This window comes from Oncorhynchus clarkii, chromosome 12 (genome assembly GCF_045791955.1).
Source record: "Oncorhynchus clarkii lewisi isolate Uvic-CL-2024 chromosome 12, UVic_Ocla_1.0, whole genome shotgun sequence".
NCBI classification, from domain to species: Eukaryota; Metazoa; Chordata; class Actinopteri; order Salmoniformes; family Salmonidae; genus Oncorhynchus; species Oncorhynchus clarkii.
Window position 1 is genome coordinate 102,957,895 of NC_092158.1, and position 17,387 is coordinate 102,975,281.

Below are 17,387 nucleotides of genomic sequence, written 5' to 3' on the forward strand. Positions count from 1 at the left end.
GGGTACTATATAGGGAATAGGGCCCTATAGGCCCTGGTCAACAGTAGTGTACTATATAGGGAATATGGAGCCATTGGAACTAATATAAAGCCCTTTTCTCCTTCCATTCTGTTAGACACTTTTCCATAACTTAATGTTATAAACTGTACTTTAAAAAACATATAACGTCACAAAATACATATTTATTTACATTTTTTGTATTTTTATTTTTTTAAATAATTCATACTAAAATAGCTATTGTACATCATAAAAAACATCTGTGGAATATTTTATTAAATACGTTTAATTTAAAGGTAGACTCAGCAATATGACGACGTACATGCAGAAAGTAAACGGCACAGCGGCTCAAACTTGAGAGTGTTGAAGCGTGATGCTCAACTTGTCCGCTGTTTTGGTCCCCTGGCTACCGGGCTGTGAACAGCGTGAAGCAAACCTGTGCACATGCGCAGATACTGTGTGTGACTGGTGTGAGAGAGAGAAGTGTTGCATCTCGCTCATCTCAATATCTGCGGGTGCTGCTCGTGGCGTAACGTCATTTAGCTCAGTCTACCTTTTAAAAATGTCTGCGACTGAAACTGTAAATTAAAAGTTGAATCGTTCCCATGGACACGAGGTAACTAAGCAACAGTGTTTTTTTCTGAGGTCAGTGTGGGTTTGAACCTGGGTCGACTGTGCGCTGCAAAACTGTGTTAGCCTGTTGAGCTAAAGCCCAAGCAAGGTTGCTCATCACACAAGAGCGTATTTCATTGAAGGTTAGCCATGTCGGTTGGTCCCAGCAGTGAAAGGCCTTTTAGGGTGTGTTGAAACCAGACAGCCTGGCCTGCTTGTTGGCCCCGCCCTGCGGAGAGGGTGCCTCAGGACCAGACGTCTCACTGGCTCAATGTTCTTTGGGGTTTTGCCAATCGTAGCCATGTATACTCTTGAGGTCAAAAGTGAGAAGATCAAGGCCTTTTAAAGGTCATGTGACATCGCTGACTGTACATGTGTTACATCCAGACCCAGTGATCCTGTCTATAATGTTACATCCAGACCCAGTGATCCTGTCTGTTACATCTAGACCCAGTGATCCTGTCTGTTACATCCAGACCCAGTGATCCTGTCTGTTACAGCCAGACCCAGTGATCCTGTCTATAATGTTACATCCAGACCCAGTGATCCTGTCTGTTACATCTAGACCCAGTGATCCTGTCTGTTACATCTAGACCCAGTGATCCTGTCTGTTACATCCAGACCCAGTGATCCTGTCTATGTTACATCCAGACCCAGTGATCCTGTCTGTTACATCCAGACCCAGTGATCCTGTCTGTCACATCCAGACCCAGTGATCCTGTCTATAATGTAACATCCAGACCCAGTGATCCTGTCTATAATGTAACATCCAGACCCAGTGATCCTGTCTATAATGTTACATCCAGACCCAGTGATCCTGTCTGTTACATCCAGACCCAGTGATCCTGTCTGTTACATCCAGACCCAGTGATCCTGTCTGTTACATCCAGACCCAGTGATCCTGTCTGTTACATCCAGACCCAGTGATCCTGTCTGTTACATCCAGACCCAGTGATCCTGTCTATAATGTAACATTCAGACCCAGTGATCCTGTCTATGTTACATCCAGACCCAGTGATCCTGTCTATAATGTTACATCCAGACCCAGTGATCCTGTCTATAATGTTACTGACTGTCTAACCGGCTACTGACTGTACAAGGTAGGACTCTGGTCAAGTAATGTACAATATAGGGAAAAGGGCCCATAGTTTTCAGGTCAACAGTAGTATATATAGAATAGGATTCCATTTGGGATGTAGCCTGTGGGTGGCAGTAGACCACAGTCATAGGGTTGCATCTCAATAGTCTACAGAGGCTTCCTCGCCTCCTCTCCTCAAGCTCCTCTCCTCACTTCTTTTCCTTAACCCTCCCGTGGTCCTGGGGTCAGGGTGACCCAGGTCCTGTGTGTGGAGGGCTCCCCTTTCTGTGCTCGCGGGTCAGAGCGACCCAGGCCCTGTGTTTCCAGGGCTCCCGCTCTGCGCTGGCGAGTCAGAGCGACTGTGCCAGCCACTGGCGAGGCGTGTGCCGTTGAGTGTAGTAGAGAGTCTGCGAGTGTGGCGAGGTTGTGCCCGGCTCCCCCGCTCTGCGCTCTGCTCTCTGCGCTCACGGGTCAGAGCGAACCTGCCAGCCACTGGCGAGGCGTGTGCCGTTGAGTGTAGTAGAGAGTCTGCGAGTGTGGCGAGGTTGTGCCCGGCTCCCCCGCTCTGCGCTCTGCTCTCTGCACTCACGGGTCAGAGCGAACCTGCCAGCCACTGGCGAGGTGTGTGCCGTTGAGTGTAGTAGAGAGTCTGCGAGTGTGGCGAGATTGTGCCCGGCTCCCCCGCTCTGCTCTCTGCGCTCACGGGTCAGAGCGAACCTGCCAGCCACTGGCGAGGCGTGTGCCGTTGAGTGTAGTAGAGTGTCTGCGAGTGTGGCAAGGCTGTGCCTGGCTCCCCGCTCTGCGCTCTTGGGTCAGAGGGACCCAGCCAGCCACTACACAGGTCCGGACATGCCCCGCTGTGTGCTAGAGAGCAGCCAAGTGTTATAGTTGTGCTCTGCTCTCTGCGCTCGTGGGTCAGAGCGACCCAGGCCCTGTGTATCCAGGGCTCGCGCTCTGTGCTCTGTAGAGTGTCTGCGAGTGTGGCGAGGTTGTGCCCGGCTCCCCCCGCTCTGCGCTCTGCGCTCGTGGGTCAGAGCGACCCAGCCAGCCGCTACACAGGTCCATACGTGCTTCGCTGTGTGCTAGAGAGCAGCCGAGTGGTGGGGTGGGTCAACTGCACACGGCTACACACAAGCGCGCAAGCGAGCCTCATGCATTTTCGGGTCTCGGTCTCCCGCATAAGCCGGCCGGCCGGCCCTACGTAGAGAGGATACTAATATTGTCAGCGGCATTCACACACACACACACACACACACACACAAAGTGACCGGCTCCCCACCCGTGCCAAGTGCCCTCTTCCCCACCGTTCAGCGGACCCGATCAGTGGAGCCGAGCGGCCATGGCTGTATGTTTTACGGCCGCGCAGGTTCTAGAACAGATCTTGTCCAGCGTGGACCAAGAAGACTCAGATTGCCAGGAGGAGGAGGAAGAGGTTTCGGAAGACGAAGACGGGGAGGAATACAACCCCGAGCGCCGCGAGGTCGACGATGCTTCTTCTCCCTCTTCTGAGGAAGCGCCCGAGGAAGCGCCCGAGGACCGACGCGAGGAAGAGATCTCCTCGGCCCCGGACCAACGGGAGACGCCGTTGCTGTCGAAAAATGGCAAAATCAAGTGGTCCCCCGTGGCCTACGGCCACCACCGCGGGGCCCTCGCAATCTGCCACGCCGGGCCGGACCAGACTCCGGGCCCCACGGCCTATGCCGCGACCCAGGCCCGCGACATCGAGTCTGCCTTCCACCTTTTTGTCACACCGGCGATAGAAAGGATAATTGTGGAAATGACGAACCTGCACGGGGCCAGAAAATACGGCGACGGCTGGCGACCCATGGACGCCACGGATCTGCGCGCCTACGTAGGGCTGCTGATCCTAGCGGGCGTCTACAGGTCCCGAGGCGAGGCCGCGGCAAGCCTGTGGGACGCAGAGAGCGGCAGGACCGTGTTCCGAGCCACCATGCCGCTCAAGGTCTTTCACAGGTACTCGAGGCTGCTGCGATTCAACGACCGCCAGTCGAGACCCGCCAGACTCGCCACGGACAAACTCGCAGCCATACGGGAGGTCCGGGACCTGTGGGAGGCGCGGCTGCCGGCCCTCTACAACCCGGGGCCCGACGTGACGGTGGACGAGCAACTTTCCAAAAGGCTGCTGTCCTTTCCGTCAGTACATCCCCAGCAAGCCGGCGAAATAAGGCATCAAGTCGTGGGTGGCCTGCGATGCCAAGTCCAGCTACGCTTGGAAGATGCAAGTGTACACCAGCAAGGCGGCCAGCGGAGGCCCCGAGAAGAACCAGGGGATGCGCGTTGTCCTCGATCTGACAACGGGACTGAGCAGTCGCAACGTCAACTGCGACAACTTCTTCACCTCCTACGAACTGGGCCAGCGGCTCCTCGAGAGGAACCTCACCATGGTGGGCACGGTGAGAAAGAACAAGGCCGAGCTCCCGCCCGCGCTGCTCGAGTCCAGGGGCAGACAGGTCCTGTCCTCCAGGTTTCACGCCCACCACCACTCTGGTGTCCTACCTGGCAAAGAGAAACAAGAACGTGCTACTTTTGAGCACGCTGCACACCCGCTGCCCCACTCGCTGCCCCCGCCACCGGGGCAAGTAAGAGGAAGAGGTGTCAGCTCTGCCCACCCAAGAAGGACTCCAAGACACACATGGTGTGCTGCAGGTAGTTTTGCGAACCGATGCTAACTAGCGTTACCCATAGACTTCCAGGCGTTGCGCTATCTGCTAGCATGCTAGCAGGTCTCATTGCCTATGTATCCCTGTTATTAAGCTCCTTTCCCGGAGGAAGCAAGAGGAGAGGGGAAGACAAGCCTCTTTAGAGTATTGAGATGGAGCCCCGAACAGAACAACATGTCTGATGTCATGACAACAGGGGGTTGAGGGTCTTTGGAAATCAAGACAGCAGGTTCTCTGCCCCCCCCCCAGCATGATCGCCTCAAACAGCATCATATTCCCTACTACTTTTGACCAGCGTCCATAGACAGTATGTAGGGAATAGGATGCCGAATGTAAACATCAGTCATTGACAACAACAAAAAACTATTTCATTAATATAATATAAACTTGAATAAATAGTTAACTTAGAATTGTACTCTGTCACATGTAAAGCACATGAAGGGTAGAGAGTTCTACAGGATAAACAGGGAGATGAATACCATCCCTGGCTACTGTACATGCCAATTATCTCTCCTTCCTCCACCGTGTCTTCACTTCCTGTCACTGGTTGAAAAGGAAATGACTGGTATCAGAAACATGGTGGAAACTCCCACTACGGCTCTCCCAATCCAATGCTTTTAGATTTGTGGGAAGTAGTGAACGAGTGTACACTTCAGGAGAAAGGAGATGTTATCATGATGCACCCCCTTTGTGATCCAGCAGAGCTGAGGTCTGGTCTCTCTCTCACACGATAACCTGCAGAGATACAGACATGGCACTGAAGAAAACCCACACACGCACGCACGCACGCACACACACACACACACACACACACACACACACACACACACACACACACACACACACACACACACATTCACACACACACACACACACACACACACACACACACACATTCACACACACACACACACACATTCACACACACACACACACACACACACACATTCACACACACACACACACACATTCACACACACACACACACACACACACACACATTCACACACACACGCACGCACGCACGCACGCACACACACACACACACACACACACACACACACACACACACACACACACACACACACACACACATACACACACACACACACACACACACACACACACACACACACACACACACACACATTCACACACACACACACACACACACACATTCACACACACACACACACACACTCACACACACACACACACACACACACACACACACACACACACATTCACACACACACACACACACACACACACACACACACACACACACACACATTCACACACACATCATCTGTCCAAATGAGTTCAGTAGGGGCTCAGAGGAGAATAAATGAGAATATGGAGGTATTTTCACTCCTCTCTCCTGGTCTTCCTCTCCTTTTAGTCCTCTCCTTCCTTTCACAGAATAGTGTCGTGTTCCTCCTTCTCCTTTCAGAGAACGGTGTCGTGTTCCTCCGTCTCCTTTCACAGGACGGTGTCGTGTTCCTCCATCTCCTTTCAGAGAACGGTGTCGTGTCCCTCCATCTCCTTTCAGAGAACGGTGTCGTGTTCCTCCATCCTCTTCTCCAGGCATGAGTATTTGTCCCAAATGGCACCCTACTCCCCTTAGGGCTTTGGTCTAAAGTAGTGCACTATATAGGGAAAAGGGTGCCACACAACAATCAATAAATAAATCAAATTCAACTAATCAGTCAGTTTAGCCTCCGAGACAGAAGGTGGCGCCACCTGATGCTGAAGAGGATGACTCTGCTCCTGATCTCATTTCTTCTTGGTTTCAGTCCACAGCCTTTTCTTCTAACCTTCTTTCCTACCTGGCTCCTGAGTTACGCCATGGTTGGTGTTGACGCCGTTCGTACAGTAATCCAATGCATTCAATCTCCTCCCTTTCCTGTGTCCCAAATGACACCATGTTCTCTATATAGTGCACTACTTCTGATCAGAGCCCTATGGTAGTGCACTATACACTGAGAGTACAAAACATTTAAGAACACCATTCTTGATACACACAGAAACTGTGGAGTGTGAAAAACCCAGCAGCGTTGCAGTTCTTGACACAAACCGGTGTGTCTGGCACCTACTACCATTCACCCTCTGAATGGCAACACATACACAATCCATGTCTCTATCGTCTCAAGGCTTAAAAATCCTTCTTTAACCTGGTCTCCTCCCCTTCATCTACACTGACTGAAGAAGATTTAACAGGTGACATCAATAAGGGATCATATCTTTCACCTGGATTCACCTGGTCAGTCTATGTCATGTATAACACCTGGTCAGTCTGTGTCATGTATAACACCAGGTCAGTCTATGTCATGTATAACACCAGGTCAGTCTATGTCATGTATAACACCAGGTCAGTCTATGTCATGTATAACACCTGGTCAGTCTGTGTCATGTATAACACCTGGTCAGTCTGTGTCATGTATAACACCTGGTCAGTCTATGTCATGTATAACACCAGGTCAGTCTATGTCATGTATAACACCAGGTCAGTCTATGTCATGTATAACACCTGGTCAGTCTGTGTCATGTATAACACCTGGTCAGTCTGTGTCATGTATAACACCTGGTCAGTCTATGTCATGTATAACACCTGGTCAGTCTGTGTCATGTATAACACCAGGTCAGTCTATGTCATGTATAACACCAGGTCAGTCTATGTCATGTATAACACCAGGTCAGTCTATGTCATGTATAACACCTGGTCAGTCTGTGTCATGTATAACACCTGGTCAGTCTGTGTCATGTATAACACCTGGTCAGTCTATGTCATGTATAACACCTGGTCAGTCTGTGTCATGTATAACACCAGGTCAGTCTATGTCATGTATAACACCTGGTCAGTCTGTGTCATGTATAACACCTGGTCAGTCTGTGTCATGTATAACACCTGGTCAGTCTGTCATGTATAACACCTGGTCAGTCTGTGTCATGGATAACACCTGGTCAGTCTGTGTCATGTATAACACCTGGTCAGTCTGTGTCATGTATAACACCTGGTCAGTCTATGTCATGTATAACACCTGGTCAGTCTGTGTCATGGATAACACCTGGTCAGTCTGTGTCATGTATAACACCTGGTCAGTCTATGTCATGTATAACACCTGGTCAGTCTGTGTCATGGATAACACCTGGTCAGTCTGTGTCATGTATAACACCTGGTCAGTCTATGTCATGTATAACACCTGGTCAGTCTGTGTCATGTATAACACCTGGTCAGTCTATGTCATGGATAACACCTGGTCAGTCTGTGTCATGGATACAACAGGTGTTCCTAATGTTTTGTCCACTCAGTATACAGGAAATGGAGGAGCAATTTAGAACGCAGCAGACCATCTCACCACACACTAAAACGTTTCCCGTCAGCTCATCCTCCAAGCCATTGGTTGGCTGTAGCAGTAGCCGTGGCGACGGTGCTACCTAATCCGTCCGTTCCCTCTGGGGGGACCCAGATCAGACTTGGGGTCGGGACTGAGCGCGCTCCATCCCGTCTCCCGACACCGCTGCATAACGGGACAGGAGCTAGGACCCTGAGAACACACGTCCGCTGCAGACCACACCCCTGCCAGGAGATGGTCCACCCAGCTCTGGAGCTCCGCCCCTGTCAGTGATGCTTTAAACTCCGCCTCCTCCACCTGTCCCAGGTGCACTGGGAGGTTGAGGATGGGGTTGAGGCCGTGGAAACTCTGATCCATGTAGGAGTTACGGACCGGCCCGCTGTGGAGCTTCACTGTGTCTTCTAGAGAGAGAGGGAGGAGGGGTGGGGGGGGAAGGAAGGAGAGGAGGGGTGGGGGGGGGGAGGAAGGAGAGGAGGGGTGGGGGGGAGGAAGGAAGGAAGGAAGGAAGGAAGGAAGGAGAGGAGGGGTGGGGGGGGGGGAAGGAAGGAAGGAGAGGAGAGGAGAGGAGAGGAGAGGAGAGGAGGGGTGGGGGGGGGGAGGAAGGAAGGAGAGGAGGGGTGGGGGGGAGGAAGGAAGGAAGGAAGGAGAGGAGGGGTGGGGGAGGAAGGAAGGAAGGAAGGAGAGGAGGGGTGGGGGGGGAAGGAAGGAAGGAAGGAAGGAAGGAAGGGTGGGGGGGAGGAAGGAAGGAAGGAAGGAGAGGAGGGGTGGGGGGTAAGGAAGGAAGGAAGGAAGGAAGGAAGGAAGGAAGGAAGGGGAGGAGACAGGGGAGGGGCGAAAGGGAGATACCAATTATTTAAATTCCATATAGGTGTTACAGGATAGGCTGTGAATGTGTGTGTGTGTGTGGTTTGGTGTGTGTGTTTACCCTGGCGTATAGGTTGTGAATGTGTGTGGTTTGGTGTGTATTAGTTTGTTCCAGGTGATGTCGAGGTGTCCAGGTTCTAGTCCTCAGTCCAGTGTGTGTGTGTGTGTGTGTGTGTGTGTGTGTGTGTGTGTGTTTACCCTGGCGTATAGGCTGCTGGCCGTGGTGCTCCAGAGGTGAAACCACAAAGCTGGTGGAGGCCAGCAGGTTCCAGTGATGCAACACACGCAGCGTCCACACGCCGGGTCGTAACGGCACGGTTAACGGGGGCCGGTAGTGTGTGGACTCTGTCCCGCCGTCCACCAGGATGTCGTACGTGGCGGCTATGACGTTGGTGGGGTCCACCCAGACCACGGTTACCGTGACGTTCTGTCCCCGGCCCCAGCGTTGCATGGCAACCGGCTCCTCCGTGGGGCCCAGGAGGCTTCCGAAGTTCCTGAAGATTCTCTCTTTGGCGTCCCAGTCTGTACCCACCTGAGGGGAGGAGAGGGAGGACAGAGAAAGAGAGAGATATTGAGAGAGATCAAGAAACAGAGGGTTGATTTGAATGAAAACAGAGATACTGTAGAGAGAGAGAGAGAGAATCGTGTGAAGGATTTCCAGCAGGATAACCAGGTGGAGTCTAAGTCCCCTGAATGGCAGCCTGTGCACTACTTGATTTTTTTTAACGACTTCCCTGTTAATTAACAAATGGTAATTAAATTAGTGTTCCAGCGACAGCGTGACAGGACACATCCAGTACCACATGTCATCCCCAGGGGGCAGCAGCAACCTGACAATAAAGACACTGAACAAATAGTGACTCAGAGCCTGTTTCAGTGGGGACAGAACCACCATCTCTCTCTCTCTCTCAGGTACCAAAGCCTGTTTCAGCGGGGACAGAACCACCATCTCTCTCTCTCTCTCCCAGGTACCAGGGATCAGGGATAGGTTACATTTAAAGTGTATGTGTGCGGGTGTGTGTGCATGTCTCACCTCTGCAAACTGTAGTCTGTTGAGTGTGTTGGTTGCCGGGGCCAGGGTGAAGTGGTTGCTATGGGAGACCCAAGTCTCTAGGGTCTCTAGCTGGCTGGTTGCTAGGTTACTAGCATGTTGACGAACCAGGTAGCCTTGGAACACGTCTGACAGGAAGTACAAATGGACAGACACCGGGTGGCCCCTGGGGATATACCTGGGAAACCCCAAATATACACATACACAGTACAATTACACACAAATACACACTCAAATGTACAGCCATCCACGGAAATGTCACTTCGCCCCCACCTACATGTACAAATGACCTGTACCCCCGCACACTGACTCAGTACCGGTGCCCCCTGTATATAACCTCCACACTGACTCAGTACCGGTACCCCCTGTATATAGCCTCCACACTGACTCAGTACCGGTACCCCCTGTATATAACCTCCACACTGACTCAGTACCGGTACCCCCTGTATATAACCTCCACACTGACTCTGTACCGGTACCCCCTGTATATAACCTCCACACTGACTCTGTACCGGTACCCCCTGTATATAACCTCCACACTGACTCTGTACCGGTACCCCCTGTATATAACCTCCACACTGACTCTGTACCAGTACCCCCTGTATATAACCTCCACACTGACTCTGTACCGGTACCCCCTGTATATAACCTCCACACTGACTCAGTACCGGTACCCCCTGTATATAACCTCCACACTGACTCTGTACCAGTACCCCCTGTATATAACCTCCACACTGACTCAGTACCGGTACCCCCTGTATATAACCTCCACACTGACTCTGTACCGGTACCCCCTGTATATAACCTCCACACTGACTCTGTACCGGTACCCCCTGTATATAACCTCAAAACTGACTCTGTACCGGTACCCCCTGTATATAACCTCCACACTGACTCTGTACCGGTACCCCCTGTATATAACCTCCACACTGACTCTGTACCAGTACCCCCTGTATATAACCTCCACACTGACTCTGTACCGGTACCCCCTGTATATAACCTCCACACTGACTCAGTACCGGTACCCCCTGTATATAACCTCCACACTGACTCTGTACCAGTACCCCCTGTATATAACCTCCACACTGACTCAGTACCGGTACCCCCTGTATATAACCTCCACACTGACTCTGTACCGGTACCCCCTGTATATAACCTCCACACTGACTCAGTACCGGTACCCCCTGTATATAACCTCCACACTGACTCAGTACCGGTACCCCCTGTATATAACCTCCACACTGACTCAGTACCGGTACCCCCTGTATATAACCTCCACACTGACTCAGTACCGGTACCCCCTGTATATAACCTCCACACTGACTCGGTACCGGTACCCCCTGTACATAACCTCCACACTGACTCAGTACTGGTACCCCCTGTATATAACCTCCACACTGACTCAGTACCGGTACCCCCTGTATTTAACCTCCACACTGACTCAGTACCGGTACCCCCTGTATATAACCTCCACACTGACTCGGTACCGGTACCTCCTGTATATAGCCTCCATACTGACTCGGTACCGGTACCCCATGTATATAACCTCTACACTGACTCAGTACCGGTACCCTCTGTATAAAGCCTCCACACTGACTCAGTACCGGTATCCCCTGTATATAACCTCCACACTGACTCAGTACCGGTACCCCCTGTATATAGCCTCCACACTGACTCAGTACCGGTACCCCCTGTATATAACCTCCACACTGACTCAGTACCGGTACCCCCTGTATATAGCCTCCACACTGACTCAGTACCGGTACCCCCTGTATATAGCCTCCACACTGACTCAGTACCGGTGCCCCCTGTATATAGCCCCCACACTGACTCAGTACCGGTACCCCCTGTATATAGCCTCCACACTGACTCAGTACCAGTGCCCCCTGTATATAGCCTCCACACTGACTCAGTACCGGTACCCCCTGTATATAACCTCCACACTGACTCAGTACCGGTACCCCTGTATGTAACCTCCACACTGACTCAGTACCGGTACCCCTGTATGTAACCTCCACACTGACTTGGTACCGGTACCCCCTGTATATAACCTCCACACTGACTCAGTACCGGTGCCCCCTTCGTTGAACTGCACTGTTGGTTAAGGGCTTGTCAGTAAGCATTTCACTGTGAGGTCTACACTGTTGGTTAAGGGCTTGTAAGTCAGCATTTCACTGTAAGGTCTACACTGTTGGTTAAGGGCTTGTCAGTCAGCATTTCACTGTAAGGTCTACACTGTTGGTTAAGGGCTTGTCAGTCAGCATTTCACTGTAAGGTCTACACTGTTGGTTAAGGGCTTGTCAGTCAGCATTTCACTGTAAGGTCTACACTGTTGGTTAAGGGCTTGTCAGTAAAGCATTTCACTGTAAGGTCTACACTGTTGGTTAAGGGCTTGTCAGTCAGCATTTCACTGTAAGGTCTACACTGTTGGTTAAGGGCTTGTCAGTAAAGCATTTCACTGTGAGGTCTACACTGTTGGTTAAGGGCTTGTCAGTAAAGCATTTCACTGTGAGGTCTACACTGTTGGTTAAGGGCTTGTCAGTAAAGCATTTCACTGTAAGGTCTACACTGTTGGTTAAGGGCTTGTCAGTAAAGCATTTCACTGTGAGGTCTACACTGTTGGTTAAGGGCTTGTCAGTAAAGCATTTCACTGTAAGGTCTACACTGTTGGTTAAGGGCTTGTCAGTAAGCATTTCACTGTGAGGTCTACACTGTTGGTTAAGGGCTTGTCAGTAAAGCATTTCACTGTGAGGTCTACACTGTTGGTTAAGGGCTTGTCAGTAAGCATTTCACTGTGAGGTCTACACTGTTGGTTAAGGGCTTGTCAGTAAAGCATTTCACTGTGAGGTCTACACTGTTGGTTAAGGGCTTGTCAGTAAAGCATTTCACTGTAAGGTCTACACTGTTGGTTAAGGGCTTGTAAGTAAAGCATTTCACTGTAAGGTCTACACTTGTTGTATTCGGCGCGTGTGGCAAATAAAGTTTGATTTGATTAGAAATGTCCACAGACACAGTCATACCCACTCGATGGTACTCAAACACACGTCAGAACAAACTGGGCTTCAGTCACAGGAGCTGGTGAGGAACAGAGAGATCACTCTACTCTCAACCCCCCCCCCCACACACACATCTTGTCCCCCCACTTCTGATACACACCCAACCAGCAACAAGTGTCTCCTTGTGCTTGTGTACACACTCCACCCCATAACCTGCACACACACACACACACACACCGTCCCCCCCCCTGACTTACATGGCTGGAAAAAGCCAGTCTGAGAGACTGAGGCCTGTTTGTCTAAATGTAACAAGTTATTCTCCATATTTGATTTGGAACTCTTGCAACATACCCATACACACACACACACACACACACACACGCACACGCACACACACACGCACACACAGACAGACACACCTATGCAGACAGACAGACAGACAGACAGACAGACAGACAGACAGACAGACAGACAGACAGACAGACAGACAGACAGACAGACAGACAGACAGACAGACAGACAGAAAAACAGTCAGGCAGACACACAAACAGCAGACAGACAGATTGAAAGGCAGACAGACAGTCAGAAAGGAAGGCAGACAGACAGAAAGGAAGGCAGACAGACAGATAGATAGAAAGGCAGACAGACTCTGCTAGTTAAAACCTAGCTCCTAGCCTGGTAATGATGAGATCTGGTCTCTGCTAGATAAAACCTAGCTCCTAGCCTGGTAATGATGAGATCTGGTCTCTGCTAGATAAAACCTAACTCCTAGCCTGGTAATGGTGAGATCTGGTCTCCTCCGCTAGATAAAACCTAGCTCCTAGCCTGGTAATGATGAGATCTGGTCTCCTCCGCTAGATAAAACCTAGCTCCTAGCCTGGTAATGATGAGATCTGGTCTCCTCCGCTAGATAAAACCTAGCTCCTAGCCTGGTAATGATGAGATCTGGTCTCCTCCGCTAGATAAAACCTAGCTCCTAGCCTGGTAATGGTGAGATCTGGTCTCCTCCGGTAGATAAAACCTAGCTCCTAGCCTGGTATTTGTGAGATCTGGTCTCCTCCGCTAGATAAAACCTAGCTCCTAGCCTGGTAATGATGAGATCTGGTCTCCTCCGCTAGATAAAACCTAGCTCCTAGCCTGGTAATGATGAGATCTGGTCTCTGCTAGATAAAACCTAGCTCCTAGTCTGGTAATGATGAGCCCCTAAACCCTGGGTCCTGTCCAGAATCAACCCCTAGCCCCTAAACCCTAGGTCCTGTCCAGAATCAACCCCTAACCACTAAACCCTAGGTCCTGTCCAGAATCAACCCCTAGCCCCTAAACCCTAGGCCCTGTCCAGAATCAACCCCTAGCCCCCACACCATAGGTCCTGTCCAGAATCAACCCATAGCCCCTAAACCCTGGGCCCTGTCCAGAATCAACCCCTAGCCCCTAAACCCTGGGTCCTGTCCAGAATCAACCCCTAGCCCCTAAACCCTGGGCCCTGTCCAGAATCAACCCCTAGCCCCTAAACCCTAGGCCCTGTCCAGAATCAACTCCTAGCCCTTAAACCCTGGGCCCTGTCCAGAATCAACCCCTAGCCCCTACACCAGTATTTCTTCATCCCGGTCCTGTATGGGAACCTAAAGGGGTGCACATTGTAGTTTTTGCCCCCTGATCCTGCTAACCAAAGGTTTGATGTCTGATGTGTTGATTTGGTGGAATAAGGTGTCTACTTCTATAGCAAAACACTACAATGTGAACCTGGTTTGAGTCCCCATGCAGGACCAGGGTTAAGAAACACTGGTTTAGGTGCTAGGAGTTGATTCTGGACAGGGCCTAGGGTTTAGGGGCTAGGAGTTGATTCTGGACAGGACCTAGGGTTTAGGTGCTAGGAGTTGATTCTGGACAGGGCCTAGGGTTTAGGGGCTAGGAGTTGATTCTGGACAGGGCCTAGGGTTTAGGGGCTAGGAGTTGATTCTGGACAGGACCCAGGGTTAAGAAACACTGGTTTAGGTGCATGTGGAGACCTGAGAGGATCTTGAAAGGTACAGAGCCTTCCGAAGGTATTAATACATTTGGACTTATTCCACATTTTTGGGAATGAATTCAAAATGTATTAAATATCCAATAATGACAGAGTGAAAACATGTTTTCAGAAATGTTAGAAAATGTATTGAATATGAAATAGATATCTCATTTACATACGTATTCACACTCCATATAAGTTGTTGAAGCACCTTTGGCAGCGTTTACAGCTGTGAGTGTTTCTGGGTCTTTACACGCCTGGATTATACAATATTGGCACTTTTTAATTTTTTTTTAATTCTTTAAACTGTCAATTGGTTGTTGATCATTGCTAGACAGCCATTTTCAGGTCTTGCCATTAGATTTTCAAGTAGATTTAAGTCAAAACTGTAACTAAGCCACTCAGGATCATTCACTCATGCATCAGTTGGTGAGCAAAACTCCAGTGTTTATTTGGCCTTGTGTTTTGGGTTATTGTCCTGCTGAAAGGTGAATTCATCTCCCAGTGTCTGTTGGAAAGCAGACTGAACCAGGTTTTCCTCTAGGACTTTGCCTGTGCTTATCTCTATTCCGTTCCTTTTTATCCTAAAAAACTCCCTAGTCCTTGCCGATGACAAGCATTCTCATAACATGATGGACCCATCACCATGCTTGAAAATATGAAGAGTGGTACTCAGTGATGTGTTGGATTTGCCCCAAACATAACATTTTGTATTCAGGACAAAAAGTTAATTTCATTGCCACATTTTTAGCAGTATTACTTAGGGCCGTGTTACAAACAGGATTTATGTTTTGGAATGTTTTTAATCTGTACATTCTTCCTTCTTTTCACTCTGTCATTTAGGTTAGTATTGTGGAGTAACGACAACGTTGTTGATCCATCCTCAGTTTGCTCCTATCACAGCCATTAAACTCTGACAGTTAGGTTAGTATTGTGGAGTAGCGACAACGTTGTTGATCCATCCTCAGTTTTCTCCTATCACAGCCATTAAACTCTGTAACTGTTTTAAAGTCACCATTGGCCTCATGGTGAAATCCCTGAGGTGAGAATACCTTCTGAGGCTCCTGTACTATTCTAACGTGACAACGTGCAGACAGCAGGTAGACAGTGAGGAATAACAAGCAATGTGGTGATGTTTTCTCTCCGTACCCTCTGAAAAACTAGCTGGGATTTTTGCCATATTTCTAAACCTTTCCAAACCTTCTCCACTCTCTACAACTGTCTAGGGGGCAGTGGGTAGGGGGTAGGGGGCACGGGGCCCTATCCAATCCTTTCCGTTCTACCAGTGTGTATGGGTGGGTGGGTGGGGGGGGGGGGTGTTAGGGGTTGGTTTGGAATTCAGTTATTCACACACATGACGTACACACACACACACACACACCTCTTCCGGACTGACCTGCAGCTGTTGTTGTCAGGGTGACCCTGCAGTGACGTGGCGGCCCGTGATAGGCCCATGCGTGTGAAGGCGTGGTAGTGAGTGAGCTGGCTGTCTGATAGGCTGGCAACGCTGTCCGTCTCATCGTACACATTCTCCCAGTACGACTGGAGCCCTGGGGTCTCCTGGAGGAGAGGAATCAGTGTTATAGTAGAACCCTGGGGACTCCTGGAGGAGAGGAATCAGTGTTATATTAGAACCCTGTGGGGACTCCTGGAGGAGAGGGAGCAGTGTTATAGTAGAACCATGGGGTCTCCTGGAGGAAAGGGAGCAGTGTTATAGTAGAACCCTGGGGACTCCTGGAGGAGCAGTGTTATAGTAGAACCCTGGGGTCTCCTGGAGGAGAGGGAGCAGTGTTATAGTAGAACCCTGGGGTCTCCTGGAGGAGCAGTGTTATAGTAGAACCCTGGGGACTCCTGGAGGAGAGGGAGCCGTGTTATAGTAGAACCCTGGGGTCTCCTGGAGGAGCAGTGTTATAGTAGAACCCTGGGGACTCCTGGAGGAGAGGGAGCAGTGTTATAGTAGAACCATGGGGTCTCCTGGAGGAGAGGGAGCAGTGTTATAGTAGAACCCTGGGGACTCCTGGAGGAGCAGTGTTATAGTAGAACCCCGGGGACTCCTGGAGGAGCAGTGTTATAGTAGAACCCTGGGGACTCCTGGAGGAGAGGGAGCAGTGTTATAGTAGAACCCTGGGGACTCCTGGAGGAGAGGGAGCAGTGTTATAGTAGAACCCTGGGGACTCCTGGAGGAGAGGGAGCGGTGTTATAGTAGAACCCTGGGGACTCCTGGAGGAGAGGGAGCGGTGTTATAGTAGAACCCTGGGGACTCCTGGAGGAGCAGTGTTATAGTAGAACCCTGGGGTCTCCTTTAGGAGAGGGAGCAGTGTGTGTGTTCTCTGTGTGTGTGTACTCTGTGTGTGTGTGTTCTCTGTGGGTGTGTACGCTGTGTGTGTGTGTATGTTGTGTTTGTGTACTCTGTGTGTGTACGCTGTGTGTGTGTGTTGTGTTTGTGTACTCTGTGTGTGTGTGTGTACGTTGTGTGTGTGTGTGTGTGTGTGTACGCTGTGTGTGTGTGTTGTGTTTGTGTACTCTGTGTGTGTGTGTGTACGTTGTGTGTGTGTGTGTGTGTGTGTACGCTGTGTGTGTGTGTTGTGTTTGTGTACTCTGTGTGTGTGTGTGTGTACGCTGTGTGTGTGTGTGTGTGTGTGTACGCTGTGTGTGTGTGTGTGTACGCTGTGTGTGTGTGTTGTGTTTGTGTACTCTGTGTGTGTGTGTGTACGTTGTGTGTGTGTGTGTGTGTGAGTACGTTG

The 17,387-nt window shown here is 50.4% G+C and overlaps 1 protein-coding gene across 1 annotated transcript in view; it reads right to left on the bottom strand.

Annotated features, from left to right (window-relative positions):
- Positions 1-7,570: 7,570 nt before the first annotated feature.
- LOC139422568 (xylosyltransferase 1-like) overlaps positions 7,571-17,387 on the bottom strand; it is a 54,836-nt gene continuing 45,019 nt past the window's right edge. The window contains exons 9-12 of the mRNA XM_071173713.1: positions 16,040-16,203; positions 9,622-9,817; positions 8,787-9,120; positions 7,571-8,125 (exon numbers count right to left, since the gene is read on the bottom strand). Of these exons, the coding sequence (XP_071029814.1) occupies positions 7,803-8,125; positions 8,787-9,120; positions 9,622-9,817; positions 16,040-16,203 (1,017 nt within the window). The 3' untranslated portion in view covers positions 7,571-7,802. The remainder of the gene's footprint in view (positions 8,126-8,786; positions 9,121-9,621; positions 9,818-16,039; positions 16,204-17,387) is intronic.